Source organism: Patagioenas fasciata, chromosome 21 (assembly GCF_037038585.1).
Source record: "Patagioenas fasciata isolate bPatFas1 chromosome 21, bPatFas1.hap1, whole genome shotgun sequence".
NCBI classification, from domain to species: Eukaryota; Metazoa; Chordata; class Aves; order Columbiformes; family Columbidae; genus Patagioenas; species Patagioenas fasciata.
The window spans coordinates 5,727,569-5,750,121 of record NC_092540.1 but is presented as its reverse complement, the minus strand read 5'-3'; the positions used below and the strand labels follow the sequence as shown (position 1 = coordinate 5,750,121).

Below are 22,553 nucleotides of genomic sequence, written 5' to 3'. Positions count from 1 at the left end.
GCAATATTTCACTCGAACCTCCCAGACCTCAGCAAGCCCAAGCAGCTCCTGCGGGCCCGGGGAGCCGGGCCGCGCCTGGCGGGGCTGGTGCTGCGGAGGGGCCGCGGGCCCGGGCCCAGGCGGCGGCAGGAGCGCGTTGCCAGGCAACCGCCAGGCACCCAGGGGCGGGGTCGCGCCCAGGCGCGGTGCGATGACGCCATCAGAGCGCGCCGCGCGGGGAGAGGGAAGGGCGGGGGGAGGTGAGGTGCGCGGGCCGGACCCGTCCCCGTCCCCGCGGCGGTGAGTGCGGCCGGGCCGCCCCGGGCGGGCGCCGCCGCCTTCCGGAGGGGAGGCCCCGGCGCGGGGTCGCGGGGCTGCGGGCAGCCTGTGGAAACCGGCGCGGGGCGGGGCGGGGCGGGGCGGGGGCGACCCGGGCGGGGCAGGGAGGGAGAGACAGAGAGGGCGGCGAGGGGCGGGGCGGGGCGGGGCGGGGCGGGGCGGGGCGGGGCGGCACGGCGCGGCGGGAGGGCGCCCCCTGGCGGCGCGGCGGGCGGGCCGTGACATGTGGCCGTGCTGGCTGTGCCCGCAGGTGCCGGGCGCCATGGCCCCCCCCAAGGACATCATGACGAACTCGCACGCCAAGTCCATCCTCAACGCCATGAACGCCCTGCGGAAGAGCAACACGCTCTGCGACGTCACCCTCCGCGTGGAGCACAAGGACTTCCCGGCCCACCGCATCGTCCTGGCCGCCTGCAGCGACTACTTCTGCGCCATGTTCACCAGCGAGGTCGGTGCGCCCTGAGACCGCGGGCTGCTGCGGCCCTGGCTGCCCTGGCCCTGGGTGGAGGAGGCAGGGCCGCCTGCTGCTCGGGCTGCTCGCTGTCAAGCTGCTCAGCAGCTGGGCCTGGATCCCCCCCCAGTGGTGCCTCTGGATCCCCCCTCCCACCCAGTGTGGCTGTGGATCCTCCCATCGTGGCTCTGGATCCACCCCTAATCCCCCCCCGTGGTGGCTCTGGATCCCCCCGATAGTGACTCTGGACCCCCCCAGTGGTGGCTCTGGATCCCCCCTCCCCAGTGGTGGCTGTGGATCCTCCCATCATGGCTCTGGATCCAGCCCTAATCCCCCCACGGTGGCTCTGGATCCCCCCACGGTGGCTCTGGATCTGCCCCTGATACCCCCACAGTGGCTCTGGATCCCCCTGTGGTGGCCCAGGGTCTCTATGGAGACCCTCATGGTGGCCCAGGATCCCTGACAGTGGCGGTGGAGCCCTCTGGATGTTCTCCTGGTGGCCGTGGATCCCCTCGCGCCGATTCTAGGTCTCCTCGTGGTGGCCCCAGAGCCCTTTCTCATGGCAGGGTGGGATTTAGGGGCTGCAGTTGGTACCGGGGTCCTGAGTCATTGTCTGCTGTGTGACCAGCCGGTGCTCCCGCGAGCTGCCAGGCTGAGCTGGCAGACTGGAAGGTTCTGATACTGGTTTTTTAGCAGTGGTCTTTGTGCTTCTGGGCATCTCTCTTGCTGAGGGTACCAGCCCCAGCGCAAAGCGGTGCGAGCCTCAGACTGGTGGTGAATTAGGGCAGCCCTTTAAAACTGAAATGAAGGGTATTTAACTCGTGTTCCGGGCTCTGTTTCGCACTGGCTGTTCAGCTGCTGCGTGTTGGGTTCTACTGTTGCTCTTGTGAAGAGGATGTAACCGCCAGCACTGGGGTTGGGGTCAGACTGCGAGCCCCAGCTGCTGCTTTCGGCAAATCTCGCTTGTGAAGAGCTTTGCTCTCCCGGTTCTTCCTGTGCTGACTCCTACCTGCATCCTATTTTTCTGAATGACGGAAAGGCTGTGTTTGAACTAAAGCTTGCGCTCATTCATATTGTTAAATATGAGATGCTTTGTCTTTTTTAAGTTTGAATCTTTGTGGCTTTTTATTACAGAAGGTGCTTTTCATATCCTAGCAGCTTCCCCATTAGCAGGGAGAAAAATTGCTAAGTAGCTCAAAGGTCCTAAAGACCTCGCTGCTAGCTCAGTAGCCCTTGCAGGAGAGAATGATTTTGCTCTTTGTTTTATCCAGCAATGCTGTTGGCAGAGCTGTCTGTGTGCCTCCTGCTTTCAGTGCTGTGTCGGGTGAGCAGGTGTCGTAGTTTTCATAGTCCTGTGCAAAGCAACCAGAAAAAGACATATTTGGACTGACCACCTATTAATATGTTTTCTGTCCGTGTGTTGATGAAATTTGTAAATTTGTCAGGTTTATGCTCTTTCTCTGCATAAAGGAAATGTGATTAAAAAAAAAAAAATACAGCAATCAAATGCAGTCCCTGGCGGCTGAAGTTCCGTGCTTCCCAGCAGCATCGCGGTGCACAGCAGCAGACCAGGCTGCCTCTGCTTCTTTGTGTTCACCTCGACGTTCCTGTCAATGCTCTTGACTTGTTGGACTTGAGTGAGGCAGCCTGCAGAGATCCGATCGTTCTGTGTGCTACAGAACGTTCTTTGTGGCTGCTAACAAAGGCTGAGGATCGGTGTGCTTGGGGCTGAGATCATCTCTCCTTCCTTCTTTATATTCTCATTTTAACCGTAACATTGTAGTAGCCTTAATTCATAGGTGTAATTCTTCCTAGAAAAGTAAGTGCGTCCAGCGCCCAGTGGGCACAGTTGCTCCATCTCTCACACTCCCGGATTGCCACTGCTTTAACAGTTTCACTGCTTTTGCTTAGTTTGTGTTTCTTCCAAGTAGACTTTTTGTATGGAAACCCCGAAATGACAGACCTGCCAAGTGGCACACGTCATTACGGAGTGTTTGTGGGCGAGCGTCTTTGCGGGCAGTGACAGCTCGGTAAGCCTCAAAGTGGACCCGCTGCTTCTGCGTGTCAGCGACAAGTCTGTCGGTGAGCGCGGAGGGACGCGTTTGGTCGCTCTCCAAACCCTTGTGGGCACGGAGCGTTTTGGCCACGGCTGTAACTGGAGGGAACTCGAAATGCCGGGTTGCGTAATGGACTAAGTCTCTGTGAGGCTTTCTCTGCCTTTCACCACTCTCCTGCGGTGAATTTGGGGCTGCTTGGCTACCTGTGGTGTGTGGCTTTTGTCAGACTTGGGCCGCATGAGGCTTTGTCCAGAACCGATCCCTGGGTTGTGCCCCGTGTCGCCTGTGCGTGACCAGTGTAGCACTGGGACTGTCATCGGAGATTATCAGAAAAGAACCACATTGACCAGCCCCCATGTCTCTAGTTTCCTTTCTTCTCTCCCTTCTGACTTTTACTTTAGAAAGTTCTCAATCTTACTTGGTATCAATCTCTTCCCATTTTCTGTTCCCGTTTTCCCAAGCGAGGAGAAGCCACTGATCACCTGTTGAACCCCTGGACAAGACTTTTCTCTGCCCCTGTGCCGAGTTGTGTGGGGAAACTGAAACACCCATCAGTTTTACCTACAGGCTTCTTCCTTTATGAAAACTGAAGAGCAGTTTTAGCACATTCTACCCGGGATCCTAGTTTTGCACTGGCATTTCTGTCTTTATCTGAACACGTTAGCATAACTGGGGATGAAGAGCTCCACCATTGGCTCCACCTCAGAAATAAACTACTCTGTCTTCTCTTGGGAGCTATATTCTAGAAATTAAAGGGATTTTATTTTTCCCTGGAATGTACAGAAATATTCTCCTTATTCTGAAAAAAAACAACTTATGTTTCCAGGTTCTTACATGGTCGTCCTCGCTGTGAATGCCTTCCAGAATGCAGCAAGCCACATATTAGCACTGTCATGCCAGCATTTGGATAAGAAAGCGATTCCAAAATGTTCAGCCTGTTCTCCTGCAGAGTGAGCTGGGTGGAATGGCACACAGCGACATTGTTTCACAACAGAGCTGTGACCTGCAGCCCTCACCTGAAGGCTTTCAGCAGCTTAGATGTCCTGGGGTAAAACTCCTGATGTCTCTAGTGACTTTCGTTAACTACAGGAAGGTGTTTTCCTGGATGCTCTGGTTGATCTCTGGATCTGCGCTGCTGCATGTGTTTCATGATGTGTTAGAGGTATGCTTGTGTCAGGGAATATCCATCCTGCTGCTTAGCAGAATATTAAACAGCGAAGGCGGAAACTAATCTGAAATTCTAACAGCAGAGGTATGCATCTCGTACCACTAAACACCTGCAAAAGGTGAGCTGCTTGCAGTGGGTTTTGATTAGCATCGTATGACCGTAATTTTGCGTTGCTTCTGGGTCCCAGTGTGCGGATGTGTTGATGAACGAGGGTCACTCTGTCCCACCACGCAGCACTGAGCGTGTGTACAGCTCTCAAAACATCTGGAGCGACAGCTCAGAGTCTTTGTGGGATGTTCAGAGCCGAGCTGTCTCCACTCTGAGATCCTTCTTTAAGGTGTGGTCTGGGATCCCAAGTTATTCTGCATCACACACATTGTGTGGAATTATTTGAAATGTTTTCTTCCTCCCAAGCAATCTTAGCAGGAGTAAACTGTGAGCCAAATAACACCGAGGAGTGGACTGGAGCAGAAACACAAGGGAAGCAGGGGATGGTCATAGCTATAATGCTGGTGTTGTCCCCACAGTTTCTGTTTTGGTCAACAGTATAAAGAGAGTATGTATGTGGTTGATTATTTATTAGTGAATATTGGTTGTGAGGACAGGAGCTTCTTTCCCAGCTGATCTGTGAAGAACAGATGTCTGCAGCTTCTACCTAATGCAGTATGATATATTACCAGGAGGTCTGGTGCCCTTGTCATCTCCTGTCAATAGTTGTTTATATCTTCTGATCCTCTTCTATGTCCGTGTGGTCTACATCTCCATTTGCTTGTTGGAATCACATGAACATCTTGTCCGATCAGTTCTGACCTTTGGTGACATCTCTGCTGTTTACCTGTTGTACCCAACAGCTTAGTCTTGCTTTGGGAATGTGTTGTCTAGCCCGAGTTAGACACTCTTAGCTTCTGCAATGCATGGCCTGTCATACAGCAGGTCAGACAAGCTAATTTGCTGTTTCTTTCTGACTCTGGATGCCATAAAGTTTGTTCACTGTGTCAACAGACTTGAAAGGCCTCTTCCCTCAAATTACTTTGAGTATCACCATTACCTCCTGCGTTTCTCTTCTCTGCTGTGAAGTGCATCGCTCTGCATCACAGAAATGGCTCAGGCAGAGCAGAGCCGTGTCTTCCCTTCTGCTGCTGTGTCATCGAGTGCGTCTGCAGGAATATCCATGACTGCTCTTATTTTCTCTGCTCTGTTTTATCTCCTCTTTCCCCAGCTCTGGCAGATTCTAAGCCAAGTGATTGTGCTTTGATCACGCTTTCCATTCGCCAAATCTCTGCTCGATCTGTCTGTAACCAACTCCAGTCTCATTCTTGGCAAGAGAAGTCATGGACTTTCATCTGATTCTCGTTTGCACTGACTGCTTCTTCAAAAGTCAGGGGACAAAAGGCTGGGTGTGCAGCGTGCCGCATGGTGACATCTTTCCACTGAGGTCCCTTGGTGCTGCCAAGAGCTTGTGGCTCTGCGCAGGGTGTGATGAGCGAGTCCACCTGCCAGCCCATTGTTGGTGAATCACCAGAGGCTGTGCCAGCAGCTTCGTGACGGCTGCGCTAAACCGCAAAGCTGAAGCTTTGTGAAATATCAGCTCCTTTTTGTACCTATAGAGGTGCAAATTGGGTGGATTCGCAGAATTTACTGTTCCCAAAGATCGACTGCTGAAAGGGTAACGGTCCTTGGAAAAAATAATTATCCCAAAATTATCTGTCTTAGAGATGATAAGATGGTAAGGGGACAAAGTCAGGACTGGGTAAGTACCATCACTGTGTGTACTGTCATTTGACTTTCAAATGTTTAAGCTAAACCTACATTTAACCTTTAACTCTGAACTTTTGGCCTATAAACAGTCATTCTTTTTACGGACTTTCACCATAAGCTTGCAGAATGGATCAGGAATTAAACAGTTAGGAAAGATTTTTATTTGGTTTGGGTTTAGAGCAGAGCGGTGAGCTCGAACACGTCCCACCCATTCCTTATAGTGACACTTGGAGTTACTGCATGGAGGAGAGAAAAACGACGCACGTAATCTCTGCTGTCTCTAAATCTCAGTTTACTCATTTTACAGCGCAGTTTGACTGTCCCCATCCATAATGAACTTTGTCTCTTACTCACCCTGTAAGTGAATTCTGTCAGGAAATTCCCTCCTTCCCCTTATTCTTGCAGTGAGCACAAGAAGAGAAAGGGCAAATCTCTGTTGAAACCTTTCTGACAGATCACATTCTTAAAAACTGCTTTTTTTGATCACATTACTGAAAAAGAAACCTTTGTGTCTCTTCTAATCCACAGCTCTCCGAGAAAGATAAACCCTATGTGGATATCCAGGGACTCACAGCCTCCACCATGGAAATCCTGCTAGACTTTGTATATACAGAAACTGTTCATGTGACGGTAGAAAACGTCCAAGAATTGCTCCCAGCGGCCTGTCTGCTCCAGCTGAAAGGTAATTCCAAGTATCGGCGCGAATCGCGATTTGGTTTGTCTGACCTTCTGTAAATGGAAGACAGGTTGTGGGAGGCATGATATTTATGAATACTTATGTCAAGCTTCTGGTGTCTTGTGCGCTGTGATCTCATTGGTAAAAGAACTGACTTGGGTGGAGAAAAACTACGATGAAATGGGGTATTGTTCCATGGTTTGGGCTACTGTGTTTCTGCATGAGAACTCCTGGGAGGAACTGTGGGCTGTATAGCACATAAATATTACAGCTCAGTCAGCTTATAAGCAAATCCTAGATGTCATTTGACCTGCCACCGTGGTCTGTCTGGGCGGTTGACAAACCGGCTGATGTCACTGCATGTGCACCCATGGAGCCAGTTATCCCAAATCCCATGCAACTATCAAAAAGACACTGGAGAAAACCTAGCAATCTGGTAGCTGTATCCACTAGCATGTACATTTTTGTTCGTAATCTATGAAGCTGAGTGCAATTCACATTTGAGTCTTTTCCAAGTATCAGATTGATTTCATTTTTGCATTTCAATAGAGCAGCTGCAGATCAAAACAGCCCAAACACATGGTCTGCTGCGTAGTGTTTTCACATCCCTCCAGATAAATATCTGCATGTGTGTTTTTCTGTACTTAACGCTTGTTATTTGAGTTGGATTTTCATTATTGTTTCGACCTTTCTCCCCTGAAGCCCTTTCCGAAGCAGCGCATTGATAGTAAGCATGCAGTGCTCATTCACCCCTCCAATTTTCCGTAGGTGTGAAACAAGCTTGCTGTGAGTTTCTAGAAAGCCAGCTGGATCCGTCAAATTGTTTGGGCATTCGGGATTTTGCTGAGACACACAATTGTGTCGATCTAATGCAAGCTGCAGAGGTCTTCAGCCAGAAACATTTTCCAGAGGTGGTTCAGCATGAAGAGTTTATCCTCTTAAATCAAGAAGAGGTTGAAAAGCTCATCAAGTGTGATGAAATTCAGGTAAAACCTGAAAAGTACCGTTACTGTGCAAAGCATTGTAGTCCATACTTCTAAGGTGGACTTCTCACACAGTTCCTGAATATGAAATCTAATTTTCAAGAAGCTTCTTCTAATTTTTTTACCCGTGTAACCTGAAATTGATGAGTAACCTATAGCTTCTGTGTAAGAATTTGTTGTCACTCAAGCTTTTCCTGTGAGTGAGGCAATTGCAGTTGTTACCCCTGCAGAGTTCTCGTTCCCATCTCCTCCCTTCCCTGGAGGAGCGTTCAGAGGTTACAAACACAAGTTGTCCCAATGCTCACGTTTCAGAAATACCCCCAAGTCTTTAACTTCTATTTGTAGAGCTTTGCCTGCCCCTCAGCAGCACACGTGTCGTCGCAGGCGCTCGGGCGTCCTCCGCTTTTCCAAGCAGCACAAGGCATGATGGTGCAGGGCAGGCTGACTCTATATGCAGATTTCGTTCCCTTCGGGTTGGTTTCTGGAGGATTTACTGTTCTGGAATCTGTCAAATACTTTTTGCCAAATTTTCTATGAATGTGCATGTTCTTGGGAACTGAAATAAGTTGAGCGTTCCTTGATAATGGAGAGAGGGCTCGTTGGTTTTATTGAGATGGGCTTTGTCGAGAGGTGACGTTTCCTTCAGTTCTAGAAGAAGAGATTGGAGATCATGGTAACACAAACTCTTAGAAGCAAACCAATGTAGGCCATATCTCTGGTGGAATTCCTGAAAAGCCAACACTGGGGAAACCAGAGGAGAATTCTTGATTTATGCCTTGAAAGTAAGTGGCCTTCAGCCAAACTGACATCCTCTTGGTAACAATCCTGCCCGAGAAAGAGGATGCGAGACAGTGGGGACAGAGCCTGGCAAGGGCCAAGGTCAGTGAGGAAAGGCCGAGTGTGTTTGGTGCTTAACGAGCCGCAGCGTTAGTGCTGGGAGGTTTGAACTCGCACAGGTTGTGGTGAGCGCTGACGTAACGCTGCGAACGGCAGGGGAAGTAATGAGGAACCTGAGAACGATCCAGCCGAGCTAATGAGCTGGTCCACGAGCTAATGAGCTGGTCCACGCAGGCCAAGCGTCGCTCGTTGTGGATTGGAAGGGCTGAGGTGTGTGTGCCCTGTAAGGCCTTAGGAAGGCGCGTGGGGCTGTTGCTGTGCTGTGCAGAGGTGATGTGGGGTGTCAGAGGGCGCTGGGGACCCTCACAAATCCCCAGGCTGTTCAGGAAGTGTTAATAGAATGGCAGGTCCTCACCGTGATGCTGTATTTAGTGTTACTCACCATTTATCAGAAAAGAGAAATGATTTCACGAACTATTAAATATACCAGAGGACGGCGAGTTCAGGAGGGAATAAAACGATGTAGGATTCTTGCATTTGATGAGGGGGTGTGGAAAATTGGAAACAATAAAGTACTCTGCTCTCCTTTTGTGAGCTCTAATTGTCCTCTCCCTGTAATTCAAGTAGAAAGAGGCCTTTTCAAATTACACTGTAACAATTATAAATCAATGGCTGGGGAGAATTGCCTTACGTAATTAACCTCCATGGCTCCTGGCTTCAGAACAGCCTGTAACGAACAGCTTCCAACAGAACTTCAAAGCGTGTCAGTCGTACATCGGTGGAAAGACTCCCTTTATTATAGCGTATCCTTTTATCTTCATATTTCATAAGAGTTAACAGACCTCATGATGATAAATTCACGTCTGATTGGCTTTTGCGTTGGATGATCTGAGGACGTGCAGAAAGAAAACCGAGCCTAAATAATATATAGTAGGGCTTTTGACCGTTCTGTCACTTTGGGCAGTGGTGGATGGACGTGCGCGGCTGTGCTGGTTTGTACAGCTCTGTAAAGCACCTGAGGTTCTCTGAAGGTATGAAATATAGATGGTTTAGTCAGTGTAACCTCTGGCAGCAGTGTAAGCACCCATTCTAGATTGAGAGAGAAATGAACTAGTCGGAACAGTAACATTCACACCCTCACGTTCTCCACTCTGAAATCTAGTTGTTTGTAGTTTCTTAAAGTGTGGATTGAAATAAAAAAGCTTAAATGCAGCTGGTGTTTCTCTGGTGTTAAAGCAGCTGTGCGTGGGCGCTGGGTCAAGAGGTTAAGCAAGACACTGATGGTGTTTTGAAGGACGGTGGCTCCTGCTCGGCTGAGAAGTCGGGAGCTGCCCTGCGGGTTGTGCCTGTGGCCGGGCTCTCAGGACTGGGGACTCCCAGCGCCTGGCTCTGCTCAGACCATGAAGTTCACCTTTCTGGTGAGTGTCGATCTGAAGTGTAAGGAACAGCCAAATTCAGTGTTAAGGAAAATGAAATGAGGGAAATTCACATTGCTTGTAAATACAGCTGGTGAGAATTTCCATAGACTCTTAGGTGAAATGTTCTGCTCTCTTGCTGGCTGTGGAGCGGTGTCGGCAGCCTGGACATTGTCTGTTCCACAGCAGCAGCTGAAACATCGTCCTGCAGTCTGATCCGTGTGTGTCTCCTCTCTCCAGGTGGACTCTGAAGAGCCGGTTTTCGAGGCAGTTATAAACTGGGTGAAGCACTCAAAGAAAGAACGGGAAGCGTCGCTGCCAGAGCTGCTGCAGTACGTGCGGATGCCGCTGCTCACCCCCCGCTACATCACGGACGTCATCGACACCGAGGTACCGGCACCAGGCCATGGCAGAGCAGCTGGGAGCTGCTGTCTGTGTGGGTCGCTGTGCTCCCTGGTTACGCTCCTGCTGTCCTAACGGAACATGTCAAAAGCTGCTCGCTCCGCTGATGCTTTTGGATGCTGACACTACGGGGCTGTCGCTGTTCGTCTGCCCAGTGATTTGCTCTGGAGTAGTTTGCTGTGCCAGCAGATACAGCATCCTGCTTTTCAGCTGGGAGGACGCCCCATCCAGAGCAATTAATCAGTTGTCTGCTGTTACGTGTAGCACCTTTCTGTTGTCATGTTGTGGTTTCTAACAAGTGCTTTCTGCCTTGCTTTCTTCATAAGCGCCAGCAGGTCTCTTTCTCCAGGCTGGAGGCTGCTGGCCTGCGATCCTGGGGCGGAAATGGCCCCTCAGAAATTGTTTCAGGTGCAGATGGCAAGCGGGTGCCTTTGAATGAGAAGGGCAGCAGGTGTGTAGGTCCAGCACACAAGTCAGAGCCATATCGAATGCTGCTTTAGCTGAAGGATCTGGGGGTTCAGCTGGAGAACAGGAGCTGAGGGGAGACCTTCTGATCTCTGAACTGCCTGAAAGGAGCTTGGAGCCAGGGGGGTCGGGCTCTGCTCCCCAGGAACAAGCACCAGGAGCAGAGGAAACGGCCTCAAGTTGCACCAGGGGAGGTTGAGGTTGGATGTGGGGAACAATTTCTTCCCCAAAGGGCTGTGGGGCATTGGAACAGGCTGCCCAGGGCAGTGCTGGAGTCACCATCCCTGGAGGGTTGGACAGACGGACATGAGGTTCTCAGGACGTGGGGCAGTGCCAGGGGTGGGGAACGATTGGACTTGATGATCTTGAGGATCCTTTCCAACCAAAACAATTCAATGACTCTCTGTGTGGCTGGGGTGTGGTAGAGGCAAACCAAAATGTGGGTGATGATGGTGAGAGATAATTAAGCTTTTTTCAGTGGAATTTTAATTCCAAACAGGAAGGGATGCTGACCTCATGTGAGGTTCGACAGGGAGGCACAGAAAAGTTCAAACCAAGGTTCTGGTTTGATGGCCATGTGAGGTGATCAGTGGTTACAAGCCCTTGTCACTTGACAAGTGCTGAACGTTGAGTGACAGAGTTCTCTGCACAGAGAAATGGCTGATTTAGCCACGTGCATCTCTAATGTGATGTGCTGCCTTTTACAGATGTCCTTAAATAATGGCAGCTAGCAGCAGTTATATTGTGCCAGAGCTAAGATGCGTTTAGTCAGATTGTAATGATCCACTTCCAACTGAAATGGAAGCTAGCACGAAAGGGACTGGTACCAAAACAATTAGATCTGTTCCAAAAACAGCCCAAGATGGTGCAGAGGATGCACTTTCCAGGCTGGAAGTGACAGGCACTGGTGGGACATGGTCATCTCGGGGCAGCGTGGAGAGGAGAACGTTCGCCCTGTGTGGCATCATCTGCTCTGAACACCGCGGCCTTGCACAAGCACCAAGAACTTGTAAAAATTAATCTTAGGGCATTGCAGCAGCATATGGCACCAAACCCCAAAGGGAACCGAACACTGGATGCTCAGAGGAGCTTGGTCCAGGCACTCAGCCAGGGAGGGGAATTACACAGCGTTATGCAGGGAGGAGATGAGACTGCCCTTGGGCCGCAGTGCCCCCGCTCCCTTTACAGACCTGCTTCTGTAGCTGCATGTGCACAGAGGTCGAGCCGACAGACCCAGCTAAACTGCTGCATTGTGCTGTGCTCCTTGTTTCTCCTTTGGTGGCACGTGCATGCTGGGAGTTAATGACATGGGGCAGACCCAGCCAAACTGATTTCAGGGGTAGTTTTGCTGCCAGTCCTCCTTCTCAGACGTGCTGCTGCTGGTTTCACTCTAGCAGAAGTAGCTTTTCCTTAGTTTTCCACTATAGTTACTGTCATTACAGAACCGGCAGTGCCAAACTTGTGGTGAGAGCTGAGCTTTTCAGCTACCGTCCAGTCTCACAGTATCACAGTATGTTTGGGATTGGAAGGGCCCTGGAAAGCTCGTCCAGTGCAATCCCCCCATGGAGCAGGAACACCCAGCTGAGGTTCCACAGGAAGGTGTCCAGGCGGGTTTGAATGGCTGCAGAGAAGGAGACTCCATAACCTCCCTGGGCAGCCTGGGCCAGGCTCTGACACCCTCACCAGAAGAAGTTTCTTCTCAGATTTAAGTGGAACCTCTTGTTTTCCAGCTTGATCCCATTAGCCCTTGTCCCATCATTGTTTGCCACCGAGAAGAGCCTGGCTCCATCCTCATGGCAGTCACCTATTATATACTTATAGACATTAATAAGGTCACCCCTCAGTCTCCTCCAAACTAAAGAGACCCAGCTCCCTCAGCCTTTCCTCACACGGGAGATGCTCCACTCCCTTCAGCATCTTTGTTGCCCTGCTCTGGACTCTCTCCAGCAGTTCCCTGTCCTTCTGGAACTGAGGGGCCCAGAACTGGACACAATATTCCAGATGGGGTCTCAAGTTGTCATTGCATTTCTTTGCATGCAGTATTTGCACCATGACACGAGTAGCAGCAGCCTGCACACAAGTCATTCCGATGCTCTCTGAACTGATGAGCGTTGGTTCTTAGGAGGAATCTTAAAATACATTGTGTGTATGAGTGACTCATGTTTTTCCTCAGCCTTTTATACGATGCAGCCTGCAGTGCAGAGACCTCGTCGATGAAGCCAAGAAATTCCACCTTCGGCCCGAGCTCCGGAGTCAGATGCAGGGACCCAGGACAAGAGCGCGTCTGGGTGAGCAGCCGAGGGGAGGGCGCTGAGGAGGGCTGGGGTGTGTTATACACCACCTGTAATCTGTAATTGCACTGACCTGCCTGAAAAGGCAGGGATCAGTGTCAGGAACAAAAACTCTGCAAGGCGAGAGACAGCGTGTTATTGTGGAGATGAGCGTTCAACAGGGGATCTCATTGTGAGGAGGCTGCAGGGAAGCAGCCGTCCGGGTGGTAGGAGGTTTGGGAAAAAATCATTGAAAGAATAGAAGAGATATAAACCAGCCAACTTCAGCACCTTAGTTGCTCAGTGTTTCTTCAGGGGACTCCCTCGGGGTGACCCTTTGCCTGTGAAGGGACCGACCTGACTTTGTTCTCCTCTTTGCTCCAGGAGCTAACGAGGTCCTGCTTGTGATCGGTGGCTTCGGCAGCCAGCAATCACCTATCGATGTGGTGGAGAAATACGACCCGAAGACCCAGGAGTGGAGTTTCTTGCCAGTAAGGGACCATTTTTGACCAGCACAGGGTTGAACAGGCTGTGATCAAACGCTGCTCCTGTAGCACCAGCTGTATAACATTCCTCTTTGGGCCACCCTTTGTGTGCTGCTTAGAATTTCTGCCATGAATTCTTTAGAACTGCTGAGGTTTACACAGCGAACGCTGAAACTGCTTCACATTTGCTAAGTAAGCTTTGTGTGGAGGTGGTTGTCGTATTTCGGATCAGCTGAGCCTCCAGAGACCCACATCTTTGTTGTGGGAGTGAGAGTTATCATGTTTCTTATTGAAGGGGCGTTAAGCTTTAAGGTTAGGGATGATGACTGAAATGTTAATTGGAATAGTATAATCGGCCCTGCTGCGTGGTCTCTCTGCGTTCATTGTTTCTGAGCGTAGCTGGAGACGAGAGAGGATTCCTGCACTGAGGACTGTCTCTACCCAAATCTGCAATCACCTTTATCTGAGTGAAATGGTGGAGAACTGCCTCTTCTTTAATATTGCTGATCGCAGGAAACCCCGGATCGCCTGCTGTCCCAAATTCTGCTCTTTCTTGGAGGCTTCAGGTAGTTTCGTCAGATATTCTGAGTCTCCGCATTTTCCCATTAGCAGTCTCTGCAGGGAGCCAGAGGGGGGCACACAGATCTCCAGGATGCATCAGAGATTCAGTAGCGGCATTAAGATAAATGACGTTTCATTGCAAAGAGACCCAGCCAGGAGAAGAGAGCACGGCAGAGTACAGGCAGAGGAAGGCAGCATTTAAGCGTTTTAGCCAGGGCTGTATCCTTTAAATCCATAGTGCTGTTTTCCAAAAAAGGGTGGAAGAACAGCGCTTGGTCTCCGTGCATCAACGTTATCTCCTCTCCTTGATGTTTTAATTCTTCTTACCGTTTTAGAGCATCACCCGGAAGAGGCGCTACGTCGCTACGGTGTCCCTGCACGATCGCATCTATGTGATCGGGGGCTATGACGGTCGCTCTCGTCTCAGCTCGGTGGAGTGCCTGGACTACACATCCGATGAGGACGGTATCTGGTACTCGGTGGCTCCGATGAACGTACGGCGAGGTCTGGCAGGAGCCACCACCCTCGGAGGTACGTCCTGCTCACCGGACCGCACAGCCTGGTCGGTTCTCGTCCTGGAATGCCCTGAGCTGCTATGTGTGGAGTGGGATGGCTCTGGGGGAGGAGGTGAGCCTGAAATTCTGGCTTCTCAGCATTTGGATGTAGAAACTGAATACCTGCCCACATATCCTGAGAGGAGCTCTGCCTCCGCTGCGTCCTCGCCACGTGTCTGTGCGCTGAGGGAAAGGAACTTTCTGAGGGATCGTGGAGTGGGAGGCACTCGGGGTGGTGACAGTGTCACGTATTACGGGGCGCAAGACACCAAGTACAGCAAGAACCGTCCAGCACTGGAGATCGGAACTGGAGATTATGCAGAGAAAGATCCTTAGGACAGACTTGGAAACCAGAGCAACTGAGTAAACCAGAACACTATAGTTTGCTTGTGCTGGAAACACGAAGCCCAAGAAGGGATAGGAATGTTGTCTATAACTTGGCACAAGAAGGAAAAGGGTGATAGAAGAATTGAATAAGAACTAATGGTTATAAATAGGCCAGGGAAAAGTTGGTGCAGAGATGAGAGGAAATTGTCTAGACATTAAAGTAGCAATGATTCTAGTGAATACTCTGCTTAATGCTTATGTTAGAATATCTTCTTAATCATTAATATTGGTTAAATATTATTCATTAAATATTAGATTACTACTGATCTAATGAAAATTCTGTTACAAATGTGGCTGCTTTGAAGGTGACACTTGACCAATTCGTGAAAGCGTTGCATGAATTAGATTCTCTGGTTTAAGGGACTGATCTTGGTGATCCAGACTTTTGGATCTCCTTTCCTTTTGCTGCCTGGCACGTGTTTCCTCTGGGAGGAGCTGCAGTGACGCCAGCGACCGGCAGGTTTGGCCACGGCTGCGTTTCAGTAGGTTCTGCAGCATGAGAAAATAGCTGGGCTGTGTGTGTTCTTTCACCCGTCAGGAAGATGCAGATTTAAGAGCCAGATGGGTTCATGTGTGTTGAGTTTCTTGGGTGTGTGAGTGGCTGATGCCGTGAGCTGGGGTGAGGAGGCTCAGAATGTGACAAGACTGTAGTTGTTCCTGCGTTTCGCAGTCGCGTTGTAGGCTCGCTCCATCTCTGAGGGTCTTCTTGCTTTGTGTATATGCTTGATACTTGACTTGCTGAGTCCCGCTCCTGTCCAACCTTGCAGACATGATCTATGTTTCCGGCGGGTTTGATGGGAGCCGACGTCACACCAGTATGGAACGATACGACCCGAACATTGACCAGTGGAGCATGCTGGGAGACATGCAGACCGCACGGGAAGGAGCGGGGCTTGTTGTAGCCAATGGAGTTATCTACTGCCTCGGTAGGTACCCGCAGCACTTCTAGGCATTCTGCAAATACCTGCTTTTCCCAGAAATGGGGTTGCGGTGCTGTCTGTGGGGAGCACCAGTCGTGTCGTGTGCAGGTTGGAAGAGCAGATTTAACTTCACTGCGCTGGGCACTGCTCAGCTCTGTCGAAAAGGAACCGGTGCTCACCATTACCATTGTGATGCCTTAGGCTGGAGCTGCCATATAACCACAGTAAATGCCGTCAGAAGCAAATTGGACACAATCAGCTGACATTTGAGGGATGGCTGAGGTGCAGATGAGCGGTGCCAGCTGAGCTGTGCAGGGACCAGGCAGTGGCTGATGTGCCATGGAGGTGTACACTGAATCCCAGAATGTGAGGGGTTGAAGGGCCCTGGAAAGCTCATCCAGTGCAATCCCCCCATGGAGCAGGAACACCCAGCTGAGGTTCCACAGGAAGGTGTCCAGGCGGGTTTGAATGTCTGCAGAGAAGGAGACTCCACAACCTCCCTGGGCAGCCTGGGCCAGGCTCTGCCACCTTCACCAGGAACAAGTTTCTTCTCATGTTTAAGTGGAACCTCCTGTGTTCCAGTTTGAACCCATTGCCCCTTGTCCTGTCACTGGTTGTCACCCAGAAGAGCCTGGCTCCATCCTCCTGACACTGCCCCTTTCCATATCGATCCCCATGAATGAGTCCCCCCTCAGTCTCCTCTTGTCCAGCTCCAGAGCCCCAGCTCCCTCAGCCTTTCCTCACACGGGAGATGCTCCACTCCCTTCAGCATCTTGGTGGCTGCGCTGGACTCTCTGCAGCAGTTCCCTGTCCTGCTTGAACTGAGGGGCCGCAACTGGACACAAAATTCCAGATGAATAAGGATGAACCAGCCATGTTATTGCTCTCTGCGTTTTCCAGAAGTCAGGCCCATGGTTTGCTCCTGTGTTTTGTTTCAGGTGGCTATGATGGGCTGAACATCCTGAATTCCGTAGAGAGGTACGATCCCCACACTGGACACTGGACAAACGTCACCCCAATGGCCACAAAGCGCTCAGGTGAGAGCCCACAGAGCCCTGAGGTCAAGATATTTTGTGCTGCATTAAGGCAGCAGTCACTGCTGGCTGGTTCTGCTGCCTTAGAGGACATTGACTCACCCAAGTGGGTGGTTTGCCTTTGAGAAGGGGTGATTTTAGGATATACTGACCTAACTCTCCAAGAGAAAGATTAATTTTCATGTGCCTGATGTCTCCAGCCCATGCTAAGATGGATATAGAGGAATGTGGAGGCGGGTTTATAAGTTACAGGAGGGAGATGAAGTCTTGTGTGACTTTGCTAACTAGGAACAGTGCACGGCTTGGAGAAAAGCTCACAAGGAACAAACCACAGACCGTAGTGTGAGATAACGGGACAGTTTGCCGAGTTGGTGCTCGTCAGCTGTCCAGGACACAGCAAAGGCAGGAGCGCTCTGGCCTTTACCTGCACCCACCTGCTTTGTGAGCTGCCGGGCCCCAGCTCCCGGGGCAGGAGAAACACAGTTTGAATCCTGCTTTTGGAGTAACTTTGTCTCAGCTCTCCCCCGTTTCTCAAGGGAGCTCCCGTGGGGCTCGTGCAGCTCCTGCGCGCTCAGCGGTGCCGCTCCACTGTCACACGGTGCCTCGGGGTGCTCGGTGCTGCCGCAGCTTTGCGGTTCTGGATGAAGTAGTTCTGTGCTCACAGGCCCTCTTTTGAAACCCTTTTGAAGTCGCTTTTTCTCTAGTTCTTTCAATAAATGTCCTTCACAGGCAGCATTGTTCCTGTCTGCTCCCTGCTGCAGTGCTCTTGTTTAGGGACAAGCGCTGGTTACTCAATTAAAACTGCTCTCTGTTCTAAAAACATCTCAGCTTTCTTGTGCCTGCAGTGGCATTCACCAAAACCCCAAGCTTTAAATATTTACTCCTTTGCCGGGGCTGTTCCTGTTAAGTGTGGGTTGGAAAGTATTTCCCATATGCCAAGAATGGATGTGATTTAGCAGTTGCTCGCTTTCCACGTCCAGGAAGACCCCACATCATAAACATAATAAAAAATACCTAATAAAACTTGCAGGTTTTCTGATGTCAGCGGCAACATGTGAGACCGATCCACAGATCTCTAAAATCTTAAGGGTGAGACGGCTTTCCCCAAGGGCTCGTTGTGTGCACCACAGAGACGGCTTCAGGCAAGACCGAAAGCAAAGGGTTCAAGGGTAAAAAGCCTTTCAGGAGCGTTTCCCAGGCCCACGTTATCTTCCCACGAGAGTTGGAGGCTTTTGGCAGCGGTGCTCAGCCCGCGGAGCCGTTCCTCAGCGCCATGGGTGAGCAGGAGCATTGCGAGGCTCTTGACCCCAGGCAGGTTCCCTCCTCAGCGCTGTGACCTGGGTTGCTGAGTCTGAAACAGGCCTGTGCCTAAGAACGGGGTTTGGCCCAAGTTTTGGTGCTGCCGCTCTGCGGTACCAACACCCGAACTACCAGTTGTACCAGCTGTACTTGCAACCTCCATCCTGGTGTTGGTTCCAGTCCCTCCGTCCTGGTGGCGGATTTCTTTTCCCCGAGGACCCTGACACTCTTTCCAGAGCTGTCTGCATGCGGATCTTTGGATTCCAAGAAAGATCAGGACTAAAAGCAGTCTTGCCTTTATTCACAGAGATTGTCTCCTCCTTGTTCGTCGTCACCTCTTAGGCCCATTCTGGAGGCAGGCCACCCTCAGAGGCCATGGCCATGTTGTGTTGCTAGGCCTGACATCCCTGATTAAGGCATTGAGGTCCCTCTTCTCAGCCAAACTCTTCCTCACCGAAGCTGTCGGGGCATCCAGGCGCTTCCCAGCCGGTTTGGTGCTCTCAGCAGGGACAGGCAGTGCAAGTGAGGTCACATGTAATGGAACACAAAGTCTCCTATTCCCTGTTTGTAGAAGAACCAGATTGGTGCCCAAGAGCTGCAGGGTGGCTGGCTCGTTTCCTTCGGGATATTCATCAGTGCAACATGTTGATGGTAACAGCCTGACGTGTTTACTCTCAAGATGCAGCTCAAAAAAACAGCAACGGCTGTTGGCAAGAGCACCTGAGGCCACCACGGGCATTCTTATCTTCCTGTGTTCTTTGAGGCTTTGCCTGGAGGGGCTGTAGAAGAGGAGCAGGCTGGCAGAGGTTTATTCTCACAGTATGTTTGGGATTGGAAGGGACCTCAAAAGCTCATCTAGTCCAATCCCCCCATGGAGCAGGAACGCCTAGGTGAGGTCACACAGGAGCATGTCCAGGCGGGTTTGAATGTCTGCAGAGAAGGAGACTCCACAACCTCCCTGGACAGCCTGGGCCAGGCTCTGCCACCCTCACCATGAAGAAGTTTCTTCTCAGATTTAAGTGGAACCTCTTGTGTTCCAGCTTGAACCCATTGCCCCTTGTCCTATCATTGTTTGCCACTGAGAAGAGCCTGGCTCCATCCTCATGGCACTCACCCTTTAGATATTTATAAACATTAATAAGGTCACCCCTCAGTCTCCTCTTCTCCAAACTAAAGAGACCCAGCTCCCTCAGGCTTTCTTCATAAGGGAGATGCTCCACTCCCTTAATCATTTTTGTTGCCCTGTTCTGGGCTCTCTGCAGCAGTTCCCTGTCCTTCTGGAACTGAGGGGCCCAGAACTGGACACAATATTCCAGCTGTGGTCTCCCCAGGGCGGAAGTTCCTAGTTGGGCCAGCTGTGTTATTGACTGCTTTTACCAGGTCAGGTGAGAACAGCTGCTTGGACAGATACCTTGGCCGCTTAAGCCTCTGTGCAGTGCAGTGGACACCAGTTCTCCTTTTCCTGCTTCCCAGAGGAGCAGTGTCAACAAAACCCTCCTCATCTTCACATGGAGCAGCATCGTTGTCCCTGCTACACTCAGGGGCCAGGTGACACTGGGGAGCCGGAAACACCGGAGAAACCTGTCTGTGTGGTGACAGAGTCCCAGCAGAGCGAGCCCGGTGCCGGTCTGTTCTGCCAAGGTGAACGTCTCCTGGTGCTGGTGCTGCCCTGGCTGCGGTGTCGCTCGGTCCCCCTTACATTAGAGATCCAGCAACATTTGGCAGAGTTGGAGGTTTCTGTGTATCGCATTGGAGACAACAACAGAGACACTCTTATGTCACCTCTTTTGTGGGAGATGCGAGCATAAGAAAACGTCCTCAGAAGAGGGAGGAACTGATCTAGTTCAGCTTTGTATCTGTGATCCCTGAGCACAGAGCTGGCAGTGTCATAGAATCGTAGGATCATTTCAGTTGGAAGAGACCCTCAAGATCATCGAGTCCAACCGTAACCCAACTCTGGCACTAACCCATGTCCCTAAGAACCTCATTTAAATGCCTTTTAAACCCCTCCAGGGATGGTGACTCCAGCACTGCCCTGGGCAGCCTGTTCCAATGCCCCACAGCCCTTTGGGGAAGAAATTGTTCCCCAGATCCAACCTCAACCTCCCCTGGTGCAACTTGAGGCCGTTTCCTCTTGTCCTACCACTTGCTACTTGGGAGAAGAGACCAACACCCTCCATTCTCCAACCTCCTTTCAGGCAGCTGCAGACAGCCATAAGGTCTCCCCGGGTCGGTCACTCGTGGCTGTAACGGTGCCGCCTTCTCTCTCCGCAGGGGCTGGCGTGGCTCTGCTGAATGACCACATTTACGTAGTCGGTGGGTTCGACGGGACAGCACATCTCTCCTCCGTGGAAGCCTATAACATTCGCACTGATTCCTGGACAACTGTCACAAGCATGACAACCCCCCGCTGCTACGTGGGGGCCACCGTGCTGCGGGGACGGCTGTACGCCATCGCGGGGTGAGCGGCTGCCCCGGGCTGGAGAGGGAGATCCCTTGCATGCCTGTTTGGTGAAACGAGGGAATTTAGGTCACGCAGCCTGCTGCCCTGTTTCAGTGGCCTCTCATCTCGTTATATTTTAAGCTTTACAAGAGAGTCACCCACACAGTCACCGTGCCCACCATAAACAGGCAGCGTGATGGTCCAGGCCCACAGCAGGCAGGAGAGCGGCAGCACGCGGCAAAGGGAGCCCAACGCGGTGGTTTAATGTCAGGCCGTTCCTGCCGTACGCAGCTGTCCGGCCTCCCAGGAGGGCTCTGAACCTCTGCCTGCCGCAGCGTCCCTCACCTGTCACTTTCTGTCCTTGCAGATACGATGGCAACTCACTGCTGAGCAGCATCGAGTGCTATGACCCCATCATTGACAGCTGGGAAGTGGTGACCTCCCTGGGGATGCAGCGCTGTGACGCCGGGGTCTGCGTCCTTCGGGAGAAGTGATCTGGAGGGACCCGACAAAGAACGTTATAAGGAGTCTCAGCTGGAGGAAGAGTCCCAAGTGATTTGCAGTGACTGTTCTTGAGAGTTGTGGATGCTGTGGAAATAGGCACCGGAACAGCAGCTTTCTGTGCTGCTTTTGACTAGAGCATGTGCGTAAACGTGTTATCCCAGCAGTCATTTGAAATCAGGGACTCTGGAAGCTGGAGGAAGGTGGTGAAGCGGGTCGGGAGAAGCTGCGTTCTCTGCTGTTCCTGTGGCTCCGGCTGTTGGCAGAGCAGAGATGCCCCCAGCCTTGGCATCACCCGGCCTGGTGACGCTTCCAAGGACGTGTACATACAACGGGGCGGTCTCTACAGCCGCCGCAGGACTTTGTGGGTCCTCTGGCTGCTCTCAACTACGTGGATGTGTGAGGGTGAATCCAGCTGCTCTTATGTTCCAGCTTCAAATCATCTTGTACATACTGAATGTTTAAACGCGCTCCTCAAGCGCACATCGGTGCGGAACGGCGTTGAGCAAGCGTGTGTAAGGGGGTCCTGCGCTGCAGCTGCATCTGCCGGTTCCTCACAGGCCTGCACGCGAACAGAGTCGCAGATGAAAGCTGTTAACTACTGAGACCCAAGAGGCTGCAGGGAGCAGGGGAAAAGCGCGTTGCCTGGTGTAGAAACAGGTCTGCAGCATTTGTGCTCTGCTCAGGGCGCTCGGCAAGGGTTCATTGCATCGTATTTCCCTCAAAAAGCCTGACGGATGCAGCTGCCAAGCGCTGCGTTTTCCGGCAGCAGGAGCCTTGCTGTGGTGCGGCAGTGCCTTTGCTCCCACCCCCGCGGGGACGTCGCCGTGCAGAGCCTGAGCCCTGAAGGTAGGGACACAATCACTGCCGTTCTCGTAGATCTTGCTGGTGAGCGACTGGGGTTCATCCGCGGACACAACCTCTGTCCAGCACACCCACGTCAGCCTTTCAGTCAAGTTCATTGTGTTGATCTTTCTATCTGGGATCTTTCTGCTTCCAGGGCGGTTTTTCCCTGTGTCCCCCTCACACGAGCTGTCCTTTGCCTGCCCCACAGCCCCAGGGCAGAGCTTCACCGCTGGCTCGCTGGAGCGCTCGCTCAGCATGTCTCCTGCCTCGCTGTGTTTTTGGGAGCACGGGCTCTGCCACGTCCCCCGCAGCGCCCGGGCTCCGTGTAGTGCTGCTCCCTGAGCTTACTGCTGGCTCCGTGCTTGGGGACGGGGGGATCAGGGACGTGGTAGCATGACTTAACGATGCACTTTCAGCCAACGCTCAGACCTTCTGCGTTTGTTTCTATCACACCAAGTGTTCTGTGGTTTTGTTTCCTATGTTTATTTTTTAATGAAAACATAAAGAATAAAATATTTCCTGAGCCAGGGGGAATTCAGGTTCTGTTCTGTACCCTGAAGACATTTGTGGAGCTGTGGTGGGGAGGGTGTGAGACCAAGCAGCCACCTGTGGCGGTGAACAACAACCACTCCATCTGTCGATCCGCGGCACAAAAACCCATCAGGCCCGGAGGACTTGCCAACCAGGAGTGAAGTTGTTGCACGATCTGCTTGAGAAGAGCGT

General features: G+C 51.6%; 1 protein-coding gene across 3 annotated transcripts; it reads left to right on the top strand.

Annotated features, from left to right (window-relative positions):
* Nucleotides 1-206: 206 nt before the first annotated feature.
* KLHL12 (kelch like family member 12) lies at nucleotides 207-22,357 on the top strand. 3 transcript variants are annotated; one of them, XM_065854685.2, is made up of 12 exons: nucleotides 207-279; nucleotides 569-766; nucleotides 6,281-6,434; nucleotides 7,197-7,414; nucleotides 9,904-10,053; nucleotides 12,704-12,818; nucleotides 13,185-13,291; nucleotides 14,182-14,377; nucleotides 15,555-15,713; nucleotides 16,646-16,744; nucleotides 20,315-20,501; nucleotides 20,851-22,357. In XM_065854685.2, the coding sequence occupies exons 2-12, from the start codon at nucleotides 581-583 to the stop codon at nucleotides 20,975-20,977; spliced, it is 1,698 nt and encodes a 565-aa protein (XP_065710757.1). In that variant the 5' UTR covers nucleotides 207-279; nucleotides 569-580; the 3' UTR covers nucleotides 20,978-22,357. The 3 variants fall into 3 exon arrangements, with proteins under 3 accessions (XP_065710757.1, XP_065710758.1, XP_065710756.1); XM_065854686.2 differs by having other exon boundaries at nucleotides 210-239; XM_065854684.2 differs by lacking the exon at nucleotides 207-279 and having other exon boundaries at nucleotides 508-766.
* Nucleotides 22,358-22,553: the final 196 nt, after the last annotated feature.

Coding starts and splice junctions, on each gene's coding strand:
- KLHL12 (XM_065854684.2), top strand. CDS start 542: ATGTGGCCGTGCTGGCTGTGCCCGCAGGTGCCGGGCGCCATGGCCCCC. Junction 6,435..7,196: donor CTGTCTGCTCCAGCTGAAAG/GTAATTCCAAGT, acceptor AATTTTCCGTAG/GTGTGAAACAAGCTTGCTGT. Junction 10,054..12,703: donor CGGACGTCATCGACACCGAG/GTACCGGCACCA, acceptor GTTTTTCCTCAG/CCTTTTATACGATGCAGCCT.